General features: G+C 39.7%; 4 protein-coding genes across 4 annotated transcripts; 3 read left to right on the top strand and 1 right to left on the bottom strand.

The window, feature by feature from the left end:
- Window positions 1–22: 22 nt before the first annotated feature.
- Window positions 23–4,313, top strand: LOC137720472 (U-box domain-containing protein 32). The gene is made up of 10 exons (XM_068459542.1): window positions 23–440; window positions 608–729; window positions 864–985; window positions 1,281–1,385; window positions 1,586–1,709; window positions 1,809–1,886; window positions 2,186–2,323; window positions 2,569–3,096; window positions 3,191–3,931; window positions 4,014–4,313. The coding sequence occupies exons 1-10, from the start codon at window positions 257–259 to the stop codon at window positions 4,194–4,196; spliced, it is 2,325 nt and encodes a 774-aa protein (XP_068315643.1). The 5' UTR covers window positions 23–256; the 3' UTR covers window positions 4,197–4,313.
- A 1,608-nt stretch (window positions 4,314–5,921) lies between these two features.
- LOC137720125 (uncharacterized) lies at window positions 5,922–10,878 on the top strand. Its single transcript, XM_068459135.1, has 10 exons — window positions 5,922–6,134; window positions 7,195–7,406; window positions 7,626–7,762; window positions 7,881–7,925; window positions 8,017–8,070; window positions 8,397–8,501; window positions 8,606–8,809; window positions 8,897–8,982; window positions 9,174–10,192; window positions 10,309–10,878. The coding sequence occupies exons 2-10, from the start codon at window positions 7,229–7,231 to the stop codon at window positions 10,581–10,583; spliced, it is 2,103 nt and encodes a 700-aa protein (XP_068315236.1). The 5' UTR covers window positions 5,922–6,134; window positions 7,195–7,228; the 3' UTR covers window positions 10,584–10,878.
- A 701-nt stretch (window positions 10,879–11,579) lies between these two features.
- Window positions 11,580–12,651, top strand: LOC137720128 (uncharacterized). The gene has a single exon (XM_068459139.1). It carries the CDS (start codon window positions 11,738–11,740, stop codon window positions 12,527–12,529), a length of 792 nt encoding a protein of 263 aa, XP_068315240.1. The 5' UTR covers window positions 11,580–11,737; the 3' UTR covers window positions 12,530–12,651.
- Window positions 12,652–13,395: 744 nt separating this feature from the next.
- Window positions 13,396–17,976, bottom strand: LOC137720126 (SKP1-like protein 21). The gene is made up of 10 exons (XM_068459136.1): window positions 17,836–17,976; window positions 16,420–16,684; window positions 15,715–15,936; window positions 15,286–15,477; window positions 15,103–15,213; window positions 14,825–14,903; window positions 14,381–14,478; window positions 14,072–14,250; window positions 13,723–13,856; window positions 13,396–13,619 (listed from the first exon to the last, which is right to left on the bottom strand). The coding sequence occupies exons 2-10, from the start codon at window positions 16,453–16,455 to the stop codon at window positions 13,603–13,605; spliced, it is 1,068 nt and encodes a 355-aa protein (XP_068315237.1). The 5' UTR covers window positions 16,456–16,684; window positions 17,836–17,976; the 3' UTR covers window positions 13,396–13,602.
- Window positions 17,977–18,083: the final 107 nt, after the last annotated feature.

Raw genomic sequence — 18,083 nt, 5'->3', positions numbered from 1 at the left:
CTATAAAAGCACACATTTTTCAATTTTTCCTCCAAAAAAAATAAAAATAAATAAAGGTGTAAGAATCTCAGACCAACCCATAAAGTAAAGCCGTTTTTGTCACGAAGCGGGCAAGACTAATCCTCCCACCGTACAAATTACCGCGTCTTTACGGACTACAGTCACTCGGTCATGACTGAGTTTTGACTCGCTGAGTTCAAAATCTCCCAAACCCGGGATTCGGAATTCCACGAGACTCGGTGGCGGTACTGTTCCGATGGGGAGCGTTGGAGAGGTCGGAGAAGGGCGGGTGTTGTCGGATGTGGAGGAGACTATATTTGTTGCGGTGGGGAAGGACTTGAAGCAGAGCGAAACGACGCTGGCTTGGGCGGTGAAGAACTTCGCCGGGAAGAGGATTTGCCTGCTACATGTTCACAAACCTTCTCTCCTACTTTCGCTGTGTGAGTTCTTTACTCTGAAAGTTTGAATTCGATCAATGTCTTTAGTGTTTTTGAGAAATTGACCTTAAATTGTGTTTGGTTGCTGAGAAAATCGAAAAGAAAATTTAAACTTCGAGGCAATTGTTGTCAATTTAGAGTTATAATTGTGATTTTTGTACTATTTGCAGCAGAAGGGATCGGTTCTGCTAGTAAATTGAAACAAGGAGCAGTTAAGGCGTTACAGGGAGCTGAGAGGACGAAATTACGAAAGCTTCTAGATCAATACCGAATGGTTCTCACCGGAGCGGGGGTAACGGCTTGCTTTTCGTTGTTTTCGAAGTTGTTTTGATAATCTATTATATAGAGCTTGCACATTAGTATTCAAAATCTGAATTAGTTTAGGGAGTGTTGTTTTCGTCTTAGGGTGCTTTCTTATGAATGCAGGTGGAGGCAAATGAATTATGGATTGAGATGGGAAATGTCGAAGAGGGAATTGTCGAAATAATTGCTCGGCACCATATTAGATGGCTCGTCATGGGGGCAGCTGCAGATGAACATTATTCTGAGTATGCATCAGCGATTATACTTTTAAGGATAATTTGTTTTTTAGTCATGCTACTCTATCGTTGTAGGATTCATACAGCCGACCCCACTTAGTGGGACAATGCTTTGTTGTTGTTCTTGTCATGCTACCGTGTCAGTCCTAGTACTATGTGGGTAAAATAAAAGAAACGTCTTCTTTTACTGGTAAATCTTATTTAATGATGAAAAACGTGTGATCTGTAATGACTTGAAAGACTTGTGAACATGGATAACTGCCACCAATTTAAGTTGACTGACTCATCCTTGCTGCCATTGTAGGAGATTGGCTGAGATAAAATCCAGGAAAGCATTTTTCGTATGCCAAAAGGCAGCTAGTTCCTGTCATATTTGGTTTGTTTGTAAGGGGCACCTCATATATACAAGGTACTGTTTGCACCTTTCACAACAACTCATGCATCGGCGGGTTTAAGTTTTTCTTAATGTATTGACAGACTAGCTCGTAATTGTTGTTTTCACCCAAGTAGCTTGCCCTGTTAAGTTCAAACTGTCATTTCGTAACTTTGTTGCGTTATCTTTATACGTGCTATATTTAATTGCCACTTATATGAAGCATGTGAAAACAGGGGAGATAGAGAAGATGAATCTGAAATAGAAATTGCCCCTCCTCTGCTGCTGATGAATTCGGCTTTTGGAACCGAGCAACCAGAACACTTAAGATCAGAATCAACTGATTCGCTGAGAAATCTGGTAGCCTCACTACCCAGACTGTTTTTTCTTCAGTGAGAAATATCTGTTTGACTTTTCGTTCTAATGTGAGGTAGTACTAGACAAGTAACTTTGTTACAGAGCTCTGCAGATGCTGAGGAAGATACCAGCGAGTTGGAAGAAATATCAGGGAGGTCGACCCTGTTGATGATAGATGCGGTGAGAAAATTCATTCATCGGCACCCTTTGTATGCAAGTACATGGATGATTTTTGTTATGCATCATTTACTGCTTTGCTGAAATTGTACCAAATTCTTCCTAGAAAACCGCTTAGGTGTGCATGTTTATAGTTTCTGTTTTATGTCCTGAGTTTTGAGTTAAGGGGAACATATTGGGGCAGATAATGAGCTTCCTTTGAGCTCTGTTAGGCTTTAGTTGTGGAAAAAACTTCTTTTCAAGTCAGTGTGTGCTGTACTTTTCAAACCATTTGATTAGTCTTTAATTGCTTATCTTTACAGGAGGGAGAAGCAAATGGTGAAAGTTCTCATAGCGTAGAACAAGCCATTGTGGATACTAAGAACTTAAAACAGAAGGAATTTGAACAGACAACTAGGCGGTGGAAAGACGAAGATGATGAGATGGAGGCTAAATGCAAGGTAAAATTTGGAATGGCACGAATTGCTCGTGAGTTAAACTGATCTCATTTATTAGCCTGATCGTTTTCTAGATTGTATGCGTCAAACTTTGATCTTTTGGGTTTCTTTAGATGCTGGTATTTGTCTGCATGCAGTGTGCATTTGTGCAAGCATGCATATTTTGTTGATTTATGCATACCTACTAATAGCAGATACTGTCTTTCATTCTTCACCAGAAAGTTTGTGTTGTCCATGCCTTCTTACAGGCCAAAGCATTTGAAAGTTTATGCACTAAGGAGATGAGCCAAAGAAAAGAGATGGAAGAAAAGCTTGCTAGATTAAAGCAAGAAATAGACGGGGTGAAAGATGAGAGTGAGGAATTTATAAGACAACTCTCGATGGTTGAGGACAAGAAGTTAGTGCTGGAGAAACAACTAGAAGCATCACAATGTGAGGTAAGGGAGTTAGAGGAGAAAATCATCTCAGCTGCAGGGCTCTTGATGAGTTTCAGGGAAAAACGGGATACAATGAAGATAGAGCATAGAAATGCAATTAGAAAGGTCAGACGGCTAGAGACAATGATAAATGGGGAAGCTGCAAGCTTTGATCAGGCAGAATTCCCTATCTTCTCTTTTATGGAGATCAACGAGGCAACTCACAACTTTGATCCATCCTGGAAGATTAAAGAAGGAAGACGCGGAAGTGTTTATAAAGGGATTCTTCGCCACATGCATGTTGCTATTAAGATGTTGCCTTCTTATGGTTCTAAAACTCAATTGGACTTTGAACACGAGGTAAATCTTATGTTATGTTTTCTACAGTATTTATGTGTTATTAGAAAACCAGTGAAACAGCAGTGAATTCATTATTTCGGTTCAATTCCATCAGGTAGAGGTCTTGAGCAGAGTGCGGCATCCAAACTTGGTAACACTAATTGGAACCTGTCCGGAATCCAGGTCACTTGTATATGAGTACCTAAAGAATGGCTGCCTTGAAGACCTCCTTGCCTGCAAAGACAGCACCCCACCTCTTCCATGGCAAATTCGAACGTCCATTGCTACAGAGATATGCTCTGCCCTCATATTCCTTCACTCAAACATTCCTTGTCTTGTCCATGGGAACTTGAAACCCAGTAACATTCTTTTTGATGCGAACTTTGTGAGCAAACTTATAAATTTGGGCATCAATTCTTTGATCCCACAGAACGAAAACCCGACCAACTTCACCAAAATATGCAGTGACCCAAATGGAGCTCATGTGTATATGGATCCAGAGTATCTTGAAACTGGAAAACTCACACCAGAATCTGATGTTTACTCATTCGGGATTATACTGTTGCAACTTTTAACTGCAAGACCGCTTTCAGGATTAGTGAAGGATGTGAAATACGCGTTAGAAAATGACAACTTCAAAGCATTGCTGGACGTTTCAGCCGGAGACTGGCCACTAGAGCAAGCAAAAGAGATGGCTTACATAGCACTGAGGTGCTGCGAGAACAAGCGCTTGGATCGGCTAGACCTATTGGTTGCCCACGAGGCAATGAGAGCTTCATGCGCTGCCTCAGCATCGTGCTTGGTTTCCAAGAAGCTTATTCGGACACCATCTCATTTCCTCTGCCCCATCCTGCAGGTAACTTGCATCCATTGGACTTGAGTTCCAATTTCCGTAGAATCACTAACTGAACACGAGATGCGATAATTTGCATTTGCAGGAAGTCATGCAAGATCCACAAATTGCAGCAGATGGTTTCACATACGAAGAAGAAGCGATACGAGGATGGCTGAAAAGCGGCCACAACACGTCGCCGATGACAAATCTTGAGCTCGAACACTGCAAATTGGTCCCCAATTATGCCCTTCAGTATGCAATTCAACAGTGGCAACTACAGTTGTAAAAATTACTCGCATCTTTACTTCTTTTACTGTTTTTATACACAGTGACTATACCTGCCTGTTGCATCATTATCTTTAGAAAATGATTTTAGGCCAAAATTAATCACGGGTTATTCTTCAGAACCATGAAAATCGGAAGCTCGTAGTCTAATGATACTTTTTTTTACCTCAATGGAGGAAAATGTTACAGGTTCGAATCTCGTTTATGCCTGTTGATTAAAAACTAACACAACATGAAAACTATAAGAAAGAAGAATCCTTATTTTGGTTACATTGGAGAGATTGAACAAGATTTAACTTAATTATAACTCATTCGTTGTCATCATAGTTTAACCTATTTCCAGTGGCTCCAATGTCGTAATTTATCATTGATGTAAAAAAAATTCATACTATCATTTTAAGAAAAAATTTAGAACAACATTTTTCAATTTTTGGTTGGAAAAATGGAATAATCATATGGCGATTAGCAGGAAAGTGATTTTCGCAGTCTTGTTTTGTTAGTTATTTATTTTTATTTTACGGTGGCAAGTTAGGTTTGTTGTCTGATTGCACTCACAAAAGTACCCGGATGTGCTTTGGTGCTCAAACCCGACTCCACGCATCACGCTCCATTTGTGAGAAAGCTGCCGCACTACAACAGCCGTACTAAAGTTTCGCTTTTAAATAAGAATGTGAAGATCACTATTCTCAATGATCTCAAGTCTTGTCTTCTGAACGAGAATCTGAAAATTACCATCCTCGATAATCTCATGTCGAAAAAACAAATAAAAAATCTGAATCCCAATCTTTGTTGATGGGCTGGAAGCCCAATGTTATAATGAACTGAATTCTCCTACCGTTTGGTACGTGGGACGGGACGGAACAGAGTGGGACAAGGCGTTCCGTCCCACGTTTGGTGCGCCTAAAACGGGTGGAACGAGCTGTTCCACGGGACGAGTTTTTGGTGAATTTTCGTTCCACCTCACCCCCCTGGAACGACTCGTTCCACATCCGTGGAACACAAAATTATAACATCTCCGTCTCCTTCTTCTTCCTCCTTGTTTCCATCCGAGGGCATCTTTGCTCCCGCTCCGTTCCGTTCCGTCCCGTTCCGTCCTGTCCCGTCCCGTCCCGTCCCATTCCGTCCCGTCCCGTCTGCATACCAAACGATACCCCAGTGAACCAACTTAAAAAAGAAATTTTTTATTGTAATGAAATATTTTATTTTTTAAGTTATTAACTTTTTATCGTGTGTTTTTATAAACGTAGTGAAATTTTTTATTTTTTAAGTTATTAACTTTTTAGCACACATATCTTACAATTTGTATGATGATACCACCTTGTATACCGGTCACACTAAATAATTTCTCCAACTTAAGGAAAGGGATCCTCTCTTAATCCCTTCCTCTTAATCCACAAAATCAGTAGATTCATGCTATTGAAATTTGATTTAACGGTTGAAATTATTATAACTTTTAAAATGAATCTTTATTTATTGCTGTTGGATCAAATTTCAATGACATGAGTCTATTAATTTGGTGTATTAGAAGAAAAGGAACCGGAGAGAATCCTTTCCCCAACTTAAGGGTTAAGGCTGTCAATCTCTCAATTCCCAATGCCACCCCTTCACTCTCTCCCTCAGCGCGTGAAACAAACCCTTACCGTCCTCCTCTCCTATGTCGTAACTCAATTTTATTCATTTAATATATTTATTTTATTTTATTTTTTCCTTATACTGCAGAGGGGTTCCCTTCCTTCTCTTCCATTTCTCGCCCTTATATTTTCTCCTTGCGAACTCTCTCACTCTCTCCGTTCACCTTCGGCTCGTCAATTTCTTGCATTTTCTTGGCGATTTTCCTTCCCGCCAAACACTCCGAATCTCCCTTACGCCTGCTCCGATTCCCGCAGATATCCCGACGTCCTCCCTGTTCTTGAACCGATCTCTGCTCGCGCCTCCACTGGTACGTAAACCGATTAGTCCCTCACTTCCTTCTCCCCCATACACACACACACACACACACACATTTATACGTATAATATCATATATCGATCACAGATCACGTGTTTCCATACCTTTCCGAGGTTCTCCGAATTCTTGCTTTTTGAGTCTTGATTTTTTTTTTTTCAATTGAATTGTTTCTCTGTTTGATAGCTGGAAAAACTCTGTATCTGTTCAATGAAGGAGAGAAAACCTAGAGATTTCGAATTATGTGTATATATATTTATGTATGTATTTGTGGTGTATGTGAAATCGTTAATGGTGTAATTTCAACTTAGCTAAGTGAGGTTTACAGCGTCTCTGATCAATCTTGGTTTTGCATGTTTATGATTTCAAGTTCCGGAATGCCGATTCTGTGAGATTTATTGAAGTTTCCCTTCCTTTTAACATTGGTTTCAATTTCCCCTCATATGTTCATTCGCCTACTCTTGATTTCATTTCAATTTCGTTGTATGATTATGTTTCTATAACGAAGTATATGGATATATGTTCGTTGGATGCGGAGGCGGAGGCACTTTTCGCTATGCATTCTTTCTGGTGGATCTGTAATCCAGAATATGTTTACGATATAGAATTTTGTAGGTTTTCACATTTTTTGTTCCTTCCTATCTTGTAATGGTAGCTTTTTCATCGGATTTCATGTTATTCTTCATTGTTTAAACTATGGATCTTTTCGTGGTTGTTTCTGTGGTGAAAATAATTAAGTTACACGAACTTTGTTTGTCGGCTGGAAGTTCTAATTCCTCCTTGCATTACTAAGTTCGGTACAACACGTTTCATATGATTGTGGCTTCTTTAATAATATCGCACATTGTCGGACTTATTAGACACGTAACTTGTTTTGGAAATAAATCTATTTAGCTGTAATGCAGATGAAACAGGATGATTTTCTTCCCTGAGCTTGCTTTCTATTGCTACATCCACTTTAGATGTGGCGTATTTGTGCCTCAATCCAGTTCAATTGAATGTCATTTAGTCATTAGATGTTTACCTTGTTTTTATTTGTCCTACATTTTTTGCAGAGACATCTGGCGCTCTGGTGGATTTGTATTTCTGATGTCAATTGCAAAACCTACGACCTCAGACTCTCTGTATGCTATGAAATCAGGGGAGGAAAATGATTCCATTGACACTATCATCAGACAAGTTGCGAAAGAGCCATCTATTTCTTTCTCAAGGGCCGGGGATAGCCCAGTCCCGTGGATTCAGCTACTTCATGCCTTAGATCAACAAGGTACTGGAAACTATAGTGTATAAATACAACTTTATTTGATTATAGAAGTAGTGAACCATTAGATTGAGCTTTGTGCCATACCTAATGGGGAGTATCCTGAGTTTGTTTTGCCTTTCTCGGTCCACTGCTATGGCCAATGCCGGTTTTAATATTCGTATTATATGTCATAAGAAGGCAGTGTGGTTATAAGTGTTTGATGGCACATGTTACTTCTGGCAGAACTTCCAGGTTGGCCTCTGCACTCTCCTATTAAAGTGCAAATGCAAAAGTGTGATAAATGCCCACGAGAGTTTTTCTCATCCATCAACTACAGAAGACACATACGTGTACACCATCGGTTGAAAAAGCTTGATAAGGTGTCCCTTCTATTTTAAACTGTTATAAATTTGTCTATTGTTTTTCTGTGTGTTGCGACTGTGAGCATCTTTTGCCGTCCATCGTGTTCAGAATACTTATTTTGTTTAAATCTTGTAGGATTCTTCTAAAAATAGGGAGCTTCTACGTGAATTTTGGGACAAGGTACAATTTATTCTTTGAATACTTTATGTTAGGGCTACTTCTTCTTAGTGTATGTGCAGCTCAATCCTTCCATGGTTTGGTCTTTGTCTAGCTCTCGCCAGAAGAGGCAAAAGAAGCTGTATCATTCAATAATGTGACTTTAGAGGTATTTTCTGTTACTTGCCTGTGTTTTTATGGCATGCATCATAAGTTCTAATCATGTACCGCGGTATGCATGTGGTGTATTAACTATTAAGTGACAAATGTTTCCCCTCTAATGCTTAGATTCATCACACATGAACCAAAGTAGGACAGTAATGTGTTTTTATCCTAACTGATCATGGTTTTGAATTGACCATGATCTGTTCTTCGCCCCTTCCTCCAGTTAATTTCTAGCGGGCTTCATTTTTTCCAAAGAAATTGTTACTTAAGTGCAATCATTTGAAAGGAACTGTTTTTAAAGGAGATCTCCTAATTTAATATATTTTATAGGAAGTTCCAGGGTCTTCAATTATAAAGGCATTGACAATTCTTATACGGAAACCGGGATTTTCTTCTTTGCCCCACATTTGTTTGAAGGCTGGTTCTGCCCTTCTGGTAAGACATTATTCTTTTTCTTGCGTATGAGTTTTTATTGTAATGAACTGCCACATTGCCTGTTCAGTGGACATGACATGTTTGATTCTTTTCTTTTTATCCAGGATGTTGTTCAAGCTAGACCTTCCAGGTTTCCCATATCATCCCAGGAGTTATTTTCTATCCTCGATGATGCAAGTGAAAAGACGTTTCTGTGTGGGACAGCCATATCAATGCAGAGATATGTTTTTGATGGGGAGGCTGGGAAAATTGGCCTTGAATCAAAAAACTTAGTTGCTTGTACAAGCTTCCTGGTGGAACAGATATTGGTAAGTTTCTTGTTTCCTTTCCATCTTTTTAATACAGTTGATTTTACTCTCTTTATCATGTTTAAACTCGTGGTGATTTTTGCTCAGTTGAAAGCCTGGCATGCTGACAAGGATGCGGAAGCTTTGAGGTTACAGAAGTTGCTAGTGGAGGAAGAAGAAGCTGCTCAAAGAAGGTACACAACAAGCCTTTCTATTTGATTTTCAGCACATTTCGGTTTTTTTATTGTGTTGGTGGGAGGATTTTCAGTGCCTCTTTATATTCGGCACTCTGTAGAGTATAGACCAGCATGACTGGGTAATCTGTTGCCTGTTGTTTTTTATCAGTTGCATAATCTATTCGGTCTTATTTTCTGAATAACTGTAGGCAAGAAGAGCTCTTGGAAAGGAAAAGGCTGAAGAAGCTTAGGCAGAAAGAACAGAAGGAAAAGGATCAAAGACATGGGGAGAAGGTTGATGTTAAGGAGAACATTGATGAAACTCTGGAGGCTGTGCCACTCGTAGAAACATCTAGTCCTTCAGCAACATTTGATTCTGACACGGCCAGTTCGGATGCGCTGGATCATGCCCGCTTATCACTTGAACCATTCCATTTCTCAAATACGGGTGAAAATGCAGATCTCGAATCTCAGACTGGAGTTAGCTTTGGACATGTTGATTCAGCGAGTGGACCAAATGTTGAAAGGCAGCTGGTGCAAGGAAATGGTAGTCGGCGTGCAGTTGCTCGATGGCACATGTCTCCAAAATCACGGCGGGGTGTACCCAATGGATTTCATGATGGCCATAGTTCTCAAACAGCGAAGCATTCATCCATCCAACACCACGGTAACCACAGGGATGTAAGGGCTACTTCCAGTGGCAATAGAGTATGGAGTCGAAAGCCTAAACCAGAATATGATGGGGGGAGTTTGAAAGCTGGAGTACAGAAAGAAGCATCTGAACCAGATCAAATCAAGAACCATGAGGTTTTGATTGGTTCTATACCAGTCAATCTTGGAAATTTTTGCCAGGAAAGTAATAATCTGGCTGGTGTTCATGATGACCATCCTTCGGAGAAAGGTCAAATGCTAAAGGACAATTCTCAGGATAAAACCAATAAACCTGATCTGGTACAGAGTGGCACAAACCGGTCAACAGTGAAGCTTTGGAGGCCAGTGAGCCGGAATGGAACAAGAGGTCCTACGCCAATTCATAATAGCAGCAAAGAATCTGACATAAATGTGGTAGCTGAAAAGGGCAACAGCCAAAGCCCTTACAGTGAAAATTGTAAAAGATCGTGTGTTGTGGATGGCCATAATGATGGAAACGGGAACGGCTCTACTCACCCCGATGAAACACAAAGCCTGGGCTTCTCTAGCCGTGCGGCAGAAGATTTTCTTGCACAAAGTGAGTTCAGCTCCATTTTGCATCTTGTTCTATTTTCTCTTTTGTACAAGCAGCTCCCAGTTAAAGTTAATTAACCCTGAAATACAATACAATAAGTACATGTCTTGTTTGTGCAGGGTGGAAGGAGGCTATTGCTGCAGATCATGTGGAATTGGTTCTATTCCAAGACTCTGAACCTCCCAGATGCCCAGACAATCAAAATGACGGTGAAGTAGGAGCAAATCATTCGTTGAAGTCTAAACGCAGCATTCTTGGCAATGCAGAAAACAGGCTTGTAGATGCGGAGGCATTTGATTTGCCAACTGCTGGAGCTGCTAAAGTCAGGCGCAGGACGAAGCATGACAAGGGTGTGAAGATTAAGTACATTCTGAAACATAGCACAGTTGCCTAGTAATAGAGGGTAAAGAGATCGTTTTTCTTCTTTTTTTGGGGGTTATACAGCGTGCACAGTTTAGCCAATGATTGTATTCTTAGCAGCAGAAGGGTCCAGTTTTACCAGCGGTCTTCTGTCAGAAAATCGAAGAAAAAGTTTTGGAAGATAAGTTCTTTTTTTTTTTTTTTTGTTATAGTTCCCTCCTTTTCTCTTTGTCATAGCAGATTGATGAGAGTAAGATTCTTCTTCTCTTTGGCAGAAGTTTCTATAATGAATTTGGTTTTTTGGTTTGAGCCGTCATTGTCTGTTGCTATGCCTTGTTTGTACCGTCTTGATGATGTCGTCAACGAGACCGACAGACCAAACGAGTTGGTTTGTGAAGGTTGCATTTGTGATGTCATTTCAGGTTACAGCATTTGAAGTTGTAAAGGGTGATGTATTCTCTCTATATTTTTTATCAAATTCGATTGTGTAAACTTCGCAATCGACTGAATTTCCTCTGTTTTCGAGCTACCACATGGGCTACAGGTGACCAATTTCCATGGGCCAAGCCAGTTGGCCCAGAAGATTACACCTCCCCGGCCCTCTTATTGCACACCTATTAACCTCGCTTTTTGGTTTTTAGCTTAACGAGAAATCATATTAGTCACCACCAAGTAATCATAATGTCACGTGTTAATCTAACTATACGTAATTTTGTGTTATTGAATCAAGACGTTACAGTAGCCGTGTGTATCCGGTCCATCCATATCCTTCTGGTACTAATGTATATTACAACAAATTTTGTTTTTATAATTAACAGTGCTGGCATGCTCGATCTTTACCACAACAATGCCATCCATAAATCAAATTATTTCGTGGATTGAATTTCACTTGATTGTCTACGGCTCAGCCACTTTGACTTGGACAAAAGCATTTAAGATATAAAATCATGTCCACTCCCTCTCCTGTCACCAAAACCTGTTTCCTGAAATCCCTATTACACTGCCACCTGTCCACCCTCCCCACCTTATGCCTTTTACCCTATCTTCTTCCTTTTCTCCCCATCTCTTCGTCTTTAACTCTCTATCTAACCTTCTCCACTCTCTCACAACTCTCTCTCTGCAACCAAACCCTAACCCTAAGCCTAAGCCTAACCCTACTCTGTTTAATCAACAGAAACGCAGAAAAAAATGTCAGGTGGGGTTGGTCCAACCTGCGGTGACATCAGCCTCCCCAAAGAACAAGAACATGAATTCAAAGAACACAACGACGAAACCTCCTCAAAACTCAGCTCCCACCAAAAGTCCCCAACTTCACACTCCACCGCCACCGCCACCGCCTCTCCGCGCAAAGCCGGTGGCGGTCTGTTCTCCTTCCGGCAGCTCAACGCCCTCGCCGTCGTCGTCGTCCTCTCCGCCAGCGGCATGGTAAGCCCCCAAGACTTCGCCTTCGTCTTCTTCTCCGTGATCTACATGCACATCATCTCCAAAGTTGCTTTCCCCATCCTCGGTTCCTCCAGAGACCCCACGGTTTTCAACCCCCAAAACAAAGTCCTCCGCCTCTACGTCCTGACCGGCGCCGTCATCGGCCTTCTGCTCCCCATTGCCTACATTTTGGAGGGCATTTTCGAAGGCGATAAACAAGGCATCAGCGCTGCTTCCCCGCACGTTTTTCTTCTTGCCAGTCAGGTGTTCATGGAAGGAATGGCTTTTGCCGACCGGTTTTCGACGCCCATACGTGTCTTCGTGCCGGTTTTCTACAATTCCAGGCGGATTTTCACCATTGTGGATTGGCTGAGGAGTGAGTTTTCCAAGGAGCATGAGGAGTACGGTGGATCTGCAAAAAGATTATATGTGGGGAGAGGGCTTGCCATTGCTAATATGGCGTTTTGGTGCTTCAATTTATTTGGGTTCTTGCTGCCTGTCTATCTTCCTAGGGCTTTCAAGAAGTACTACTCCGCCCATAAACTGAAAGATCATTGATCTTCAATGTACTAATTTCTTCTTCTTTGTTTTCCTTTTCGTTTCTTAATGTCAGAAGAAAAATAAATGAATAAAAGATCTGCATATAATGTGAATTTGATTAGAGAAGAATGTGAATTTAATGAATACTACTTTGTCTCTTTCTTTTTAAAAATGGGGATCAGCAGTTGACTTCGCCATGACAGTCCACGCATTTAGGATCAGAAAACGGTATTTCAGCCTTCTCCTAACCACGATCGTGTGATTTACCAACGTCAAAAATTGAATTCAGAATGTTCTGTCTGAAATACAGGCCTGAAATTTGTCCTAACCACTTGGAAAGGCATTGGTGCGTAAATGTTTTTTTATAACGACCCCAAACGAAGAAAAACTTGCATGCATCAATTTCTAAGGGCTCGTGTTCACAACCTTACATATGAGAAACTGATTTCACGAAATGGTTTCATGAAATGGGTGCATGCAAGTTCTTCACTGTCATTGAATCCGCTCTGTGAACCTAAAGATGATATATGGCTTTCCAACATATTCAAAACGACCATATTGTACAAGGTTTTTGAAATAACCTTTATTTTTCATTTCAATTTCATTACATCAACTGAAAGCACTTGCAACTTCTTGCAAGACTCTACAAAAGCCAAATGGGGCCTTATATATGAAATGAAAAAGAAAAGGTACATCTGCAAAATTCGGCATCGTTTCAAGTAAGTACAGGAGGCAGCCGCCATCAATGGCAGCTCAAGGAGAAAAACAGAGCAACGTATGCTCCGAATAAACAGCCACAAAAGAGAACATAAACCAATGAGGAAAACTATGCTCCCTAATGTAGCCTCTGAGTTCCTCTCTTTTTTTTTTTTGACATCTGTTCGTTTCCTTTCTTCGAAATGGAAGATGCCCATAGAACGAAAATTGCATTTGGTGATGGAAAAATCAAACAAATATACTCACATGCCGGCAACACCAAAAACACTGCTCTCTCTTCTAAGCTTGTGCAGCAGCGAACCCCATCGGTAGCATCTGTTCCAATCACTCAAACTGCTGGACATTCTCATTAAATAGCACTCTCTAGTAGATCATTATCTCCTGTCCAAACCTGCAAATCACCCGGTAACTCTGTCAGTCTAACCAATTTGCACCCAACCTAGTCTCCCACTCACTCAATCACTCTCGATATCAGAGGATGTATTGGGACATACTTTTATATCCATGTGCAGAGCCATTGCCGTTGATATTTATTGGTGCAAGTCTCCTCTCTTGACCTAAAGATAAAATTTCCTGCATCCTTTCTGGCCAATCTGAATTTAATCTGCGTGCAAAATCCTCCACTTCCCTACATAAAGCATATAATATAAAGGAATATAAGACAAACAGTCTTGCAATAATCATAAAAATCTGTAGATTCGACTGAGTAACCGTGGAAGGGGATATTTAACAGGGGCAGAGAGTAATTTCCGTGTATGTTGAGACAATGGTCAGCATAATTCATATAAACAGTTAAATATTAGCATTGAAATCATTCTTTTTAATATGCTCTACAAATATTACCTGTCAAGCTCTTCCTTCATGGCAGGATCTAAATCATCATCCAAATCACCATCATCAAAGTCAAGCTTTGGTGAAAAGGTAACAGACGTAGAATCTTGCAACTTTGAAGAACTGGGAGACGACAACTCAACATTGATTATGTCACCATCGTGGGAAGCAGAAGAAAGTGCATCCAAGTCCTAGAAATGTAGATAAAGACAGAGAATTCACAAACAAGTTCTGACACATGCAGGAAAAATTCACTAGCATACTATATACACGAACATACATAAGCGTGTGCTGTGATGAGCGAGAGAAAGAAGTACCAACCTTATTATGTCCATTTACATTGGTTGAAGAATCTTTTGGATGATCTTTTCTTCTTCGATTTTTCTTTTTATTCTTATTGGTCTTAATCCCCTTTGCTTCTGCAGAGTGTATCAGATTCTAGTAAGTTGAGAGTAGATGATACTTCATTAAGTATCCATGATACTGAATCTACTGACCGAAGTACCTATAAAAAACTATGTAAACCTTAAAAAAAAAAAAAAAAAAAAAAAATCTGCTCCTTGGCCATGGAGCAAAAGTAGGGATGCCAATAACGTTCAACAGAGTGGTCCTTTGGAAGTAAAATCCCTTAAAAAAATTATCCATTAAGAATTTGAGAGCCAAGCATACAACTTCAAACAGCAAAAGTTGGAAAAAAAAAAAAAATCAATGTGTGAGAACAAAGGCAGAAAACCAGGATAAAGAGAAATAATTTCTGAATCATACCTCTATTTCCACCATTTATAAATGTCAAGAGATCATCAACTGAACGCTCATCAACACGCTCCTCCTCAGCCTCAACATTCTGAAACAAATAAATAAATTTCTATTAACGCGATCATATATGCACAGGCTTTAATGCTTCAACCCTCCAACTGCATCATTACATTTGTGTGTACTTTGCACACAACTCAAGTAATAAACATTGTGGTATATAAATTTACCACATATATTGCATTAAACATATGGTAAAGGCTTCAAACTCTTCAAGTAAAAGTAAGCACCTTCAGTTTCTCTCTCTCTTTTAATTCTTTCCTCTTTTTAGCATATAACCGATTAAGAAGCCGGATACGTGGATCATCAGTTATGTTCCTCAGAGGTTCCAACTTCTCCTCCTGAATAACCATATATACATGAAAACCATGGATGGAAGAAAAAAAAGCCAATAACCTTCGATAGTAACAAACCTCTGTGAGGTCATCAGGTAAATGAAATGTCTCGCGTATCTCCTCGGGTGTTTTTCCTTCAATAATTCGAGCAAGTGCTCGGCTGGTGAGATCAACCAAAGGCTTCAATTGGAGGCTGTCAGCAGCGGATGTCAACTCGCATAACTTTTTTGTATCCATTCGAATAAATTTCTCATCAAAAATTTTGCGCTCCTACACATGATAACAATACTATCAAACACATAGATTACTTCTGACTTGACCATATACATGATGAAGATGGATAAAAGACTATCAAAACCACCCCTTTTTGGACCACATAAGGGGTAACAATACTTTCTCCAAGTTTTTTACTTTTATATAAGCTTCTCACTGTTGATTGCCAATTGGAAATTAACATCATGTAAGAACAGAAAAAGAAACTACAAGTGGTAGAATCATATATCAGACCTTATTAGAGCGACCAGGTACTTGATGAAACCGACAGTAGTCGAGTATTAAGCCCAAAATGGCAGGATTAACTCGTTGAGGAAGTGATATAGCATAGTTTTTAGAAGATCCCATTCCTGTTTGCAATATTTCTCGGCATATCATGGGACAGAACATGGCAACCTCTTCTTCTACTTGTTGGATTGAGCCGTCAGCAGTTTGAAGCCAGATGTAAGATTTCATCTATTTGCACAAACATAAGGAAAATTTAGAAGGGATTCAAAAGAGAAACACAACTAGCACTCCTATATCAATCTTAGCTTGAACTACCACATATGCAACCCACAGAACCAATAACCATAGGTGTAGCAGTCCTAGTCACTAGCTTATATTTCATTTCTACACTGCTGAACCCCTTAATAATTAATATTCAAATCTCCTAACATGAAATACCACTTGAAGAAGAAACTTATTCCGACCATTATGCACAAGCCCTGGCTACCAAAGAAACTACAATTCTCCATAGATTCTACCAAGAGTTCATCCAGAAAAAAACTAATTTTTTTACCATGAATCTATACCTATACATTTCCCATCATACTCAAGTGACAAAGGACCCTTAAATATACATGTGCTGCTGAAATCATAAACTGTGAAAACAAAATGTAAATAATCTAACTTATCTAAATTACCATTTGTAATTCATCAGACAATGAAGTAGCATACCTCAGGTTTGACAACCGCCATGACACCTTCTGACATTTGACAGCGACACCACAACTAACTGTCAGACGAGGTGAAGTAGAAACCACCTTTTACCTCCACTAAAACAAGGAGTTACAGGGAAAATGGACCTTTTCCTTATTCAAAAGCTTGACTTGATTAACTATGCACAAAATAGTTATCAGTGCTTCCCAAAATGATACAATCTTGAATCCCAACAAAATGTGTATTAGCATTCTTATCTGGAGAGCTTTATCAAATATTTTTCCTGTATTCAAGGTAAAACACAATAAGATATGGGGAACAAACAAGAGATGATAGGCCTCAAATTCCAAGACAAACGTTCTCATTAATTATTTATTCTAATTCAACTATAACAGTTAACAGCGGTAACTGTAATATAACAAGAAAAGGAGGAAGTATATTTATGGAGGATTTCACTGGAGCTTCTCAATATATCTGTGTGCATAAAGGGGAAAGAAAGATGAGAAAATATTACAATGCATGAGCGATATTGACGAGCAGATAGACTGGTTGTTACCTAAGGGAGCAGATCGGCTTGGCCATGACAGTATGTTCCAATTGTATTGGTTTTCACTTGTTCTTATTCACTTTATACCCTTAAATTCTCATACAACATACAATTTATGAATAGCCCATCTAGAACCATCTAGGAGGTTGGGAAAGTTGAGAAAAACTGAGTTTCACACTAGCAGCACAAAGCTCAATACTCAACACCACACGAACATATTAAAGATTCAATGATAAATACAATACAAAATAGCACTTAATATGCATAAACCAACATTCAGAACTCAATGTAGTATTCGAGTCTGCCGAAAGAAACAAAGGGGCAATATGTGCAAAGGACACAACTTGGAAGCTTATCTATTGAGTTCTTCAATCTCCATGAGCCCATATGAAATAAGCACGAAAAGAGAAAAATGTAATGCAACCAATTGGTTGAGTAATCAGCAAAAAAAAATTGAAAAAGTTAAGAAACAGTTGGGTTAGCTGGCCAATAAGATGTGAGATTACAAACCATGTCAAATGGTTGCCATTTGCTAGGAAACCGAAAATCCGAATTCCGGGAAATTCAAACGACATTTCAGATTATAAACCATGCCAAATGGTTTTCAGAATCCAACCCAGTTTCCATTTCCCATCAAGTAAAAATCTTTAACTTCCATTGTTGATAATTCCACCTCACAACTAACAAAATCCTCATCAACAGTAATATTTCTATACACATTAAATTTAGGGTTTATTTATATGAAAAAAAAATCAAACCACAATCCTATAAAAAAAATTCTATCGATTTCACAATCCTGAATTGGGGAAAATACAATTAGCAAAAGTTGCATGCATAAATCAATACCATATGAAAATTTTCAATTGGAGAAAGGGCGGTGAGCGTACCTCAAATACGAGCTGAAATGCATGGAAAATTGGGAGATGTGGGAGATTTGGGGGTGGGGAGCTAGGGTTTCTGGAAGGCTTTCTGTTCTGCTCTTTCTGTGTGTTCCTGTATCATTTCTCTACTAGCTATCACGATTTGGAGTCTGTCTGTGTGCGGTTGTGTTCGGCACGTGACTCTATCGAAGAAGGAGGCGCCCTCGCACGTGCTGATAGTTAGGGTTTCGGACTTTTGGGTGGAGGAGGGGATT

Source organism: Pyrus communis, chromosome 16 (assembly GCF_963583255.1).
Source record: "Pyrus communis chromosome 16, drPyrComm1.1, whole genome shotgun sequence".
Classification (NCBI taxonomy): domain Eukaryota; kingdom Viridiplantae; phylum Streptophyta; class Magnoliopsida; order Rosales; family Rosaceae; genus Pyrus; species Pyrus communis.
This window is presented reverse-complemented; position numbering and strand designations above follow the sequence as displayed.

Excerpts from the sequence above, each read along its gene's own strand:
- LOC137720472 (XM_068459542.1), top strand. The coding sequence starts at position 257 with ATGGGGAGCGTTGGAGAGGTCGGAGAAGGGCGGGTGTTGTCGGATGTG. Across the intron at positions 1,710-1,808 it reads CTGATTCGCTGAGAAATCTG|AGCTCTGCAGATGCTGAGGA; the intron begins GTAGCCTCACTA and ends ACTTTGTTACAG. Across the intron at positions 3,932-4,013 it reads TCCTCTGCCCCATCCTGCAG|GAAGTCATGCAAGATCCACA; the intron begins GTAACTTGCATC and ends TTGCATTTGCAG.
- LOC137720125 (XM_068459135.1), top strand. The coding sequence starts at position 7,229 with ATGTCAATTGCAAAACCTACGACCTCAGACTCTCTGTATGCTATGAAA. Across the intron at positions 8,071-8,396 it reads TCAATAATGTGACTTTAGAG|GAAGTTCCAGGGTCTTCAAT; the intron begins GTATTTTCTGTT and ends TATATTTTATAG. Across the intron at positions 8,502-8,605 it reads AGGCTGGTTCTGCCCTTCTG|GATGTTGTTCAAGCTAGACC; the intron begins GTAAGACATTAT and ends CTTTTTATCCAG.
- LOC137720126 (XM_068459136.1), bottom strand. The coding sequence starts at position 16,455 with ATGTCAGAAGGTGTCATGGCGGTTGTCAAACCTGAG. Across the intron at positions 14,904-15,102 it reads AAGAGAGAGAGAAACTGAAG|AATGTTGAGGCTGAGGAGGA; the intron begins GTGCTTACTTTT and ends TATTTGTTTCAG. Across the intron at positions 14,479-14,824 it reads TATAAATGGTGGAAATAGAG|AAGCAAAGGGGATTAAGACC; the intron begins GTATGATTCAGA and ends TACACTCTGCAG.
- LOC137720128 (XM_068459139.1), top strand. The coding sequence starts at position 11,738 with ATGTCAGGTGGGGTTGGTCCAACCTGCGGTGACATCAGCCTCCCCAAA.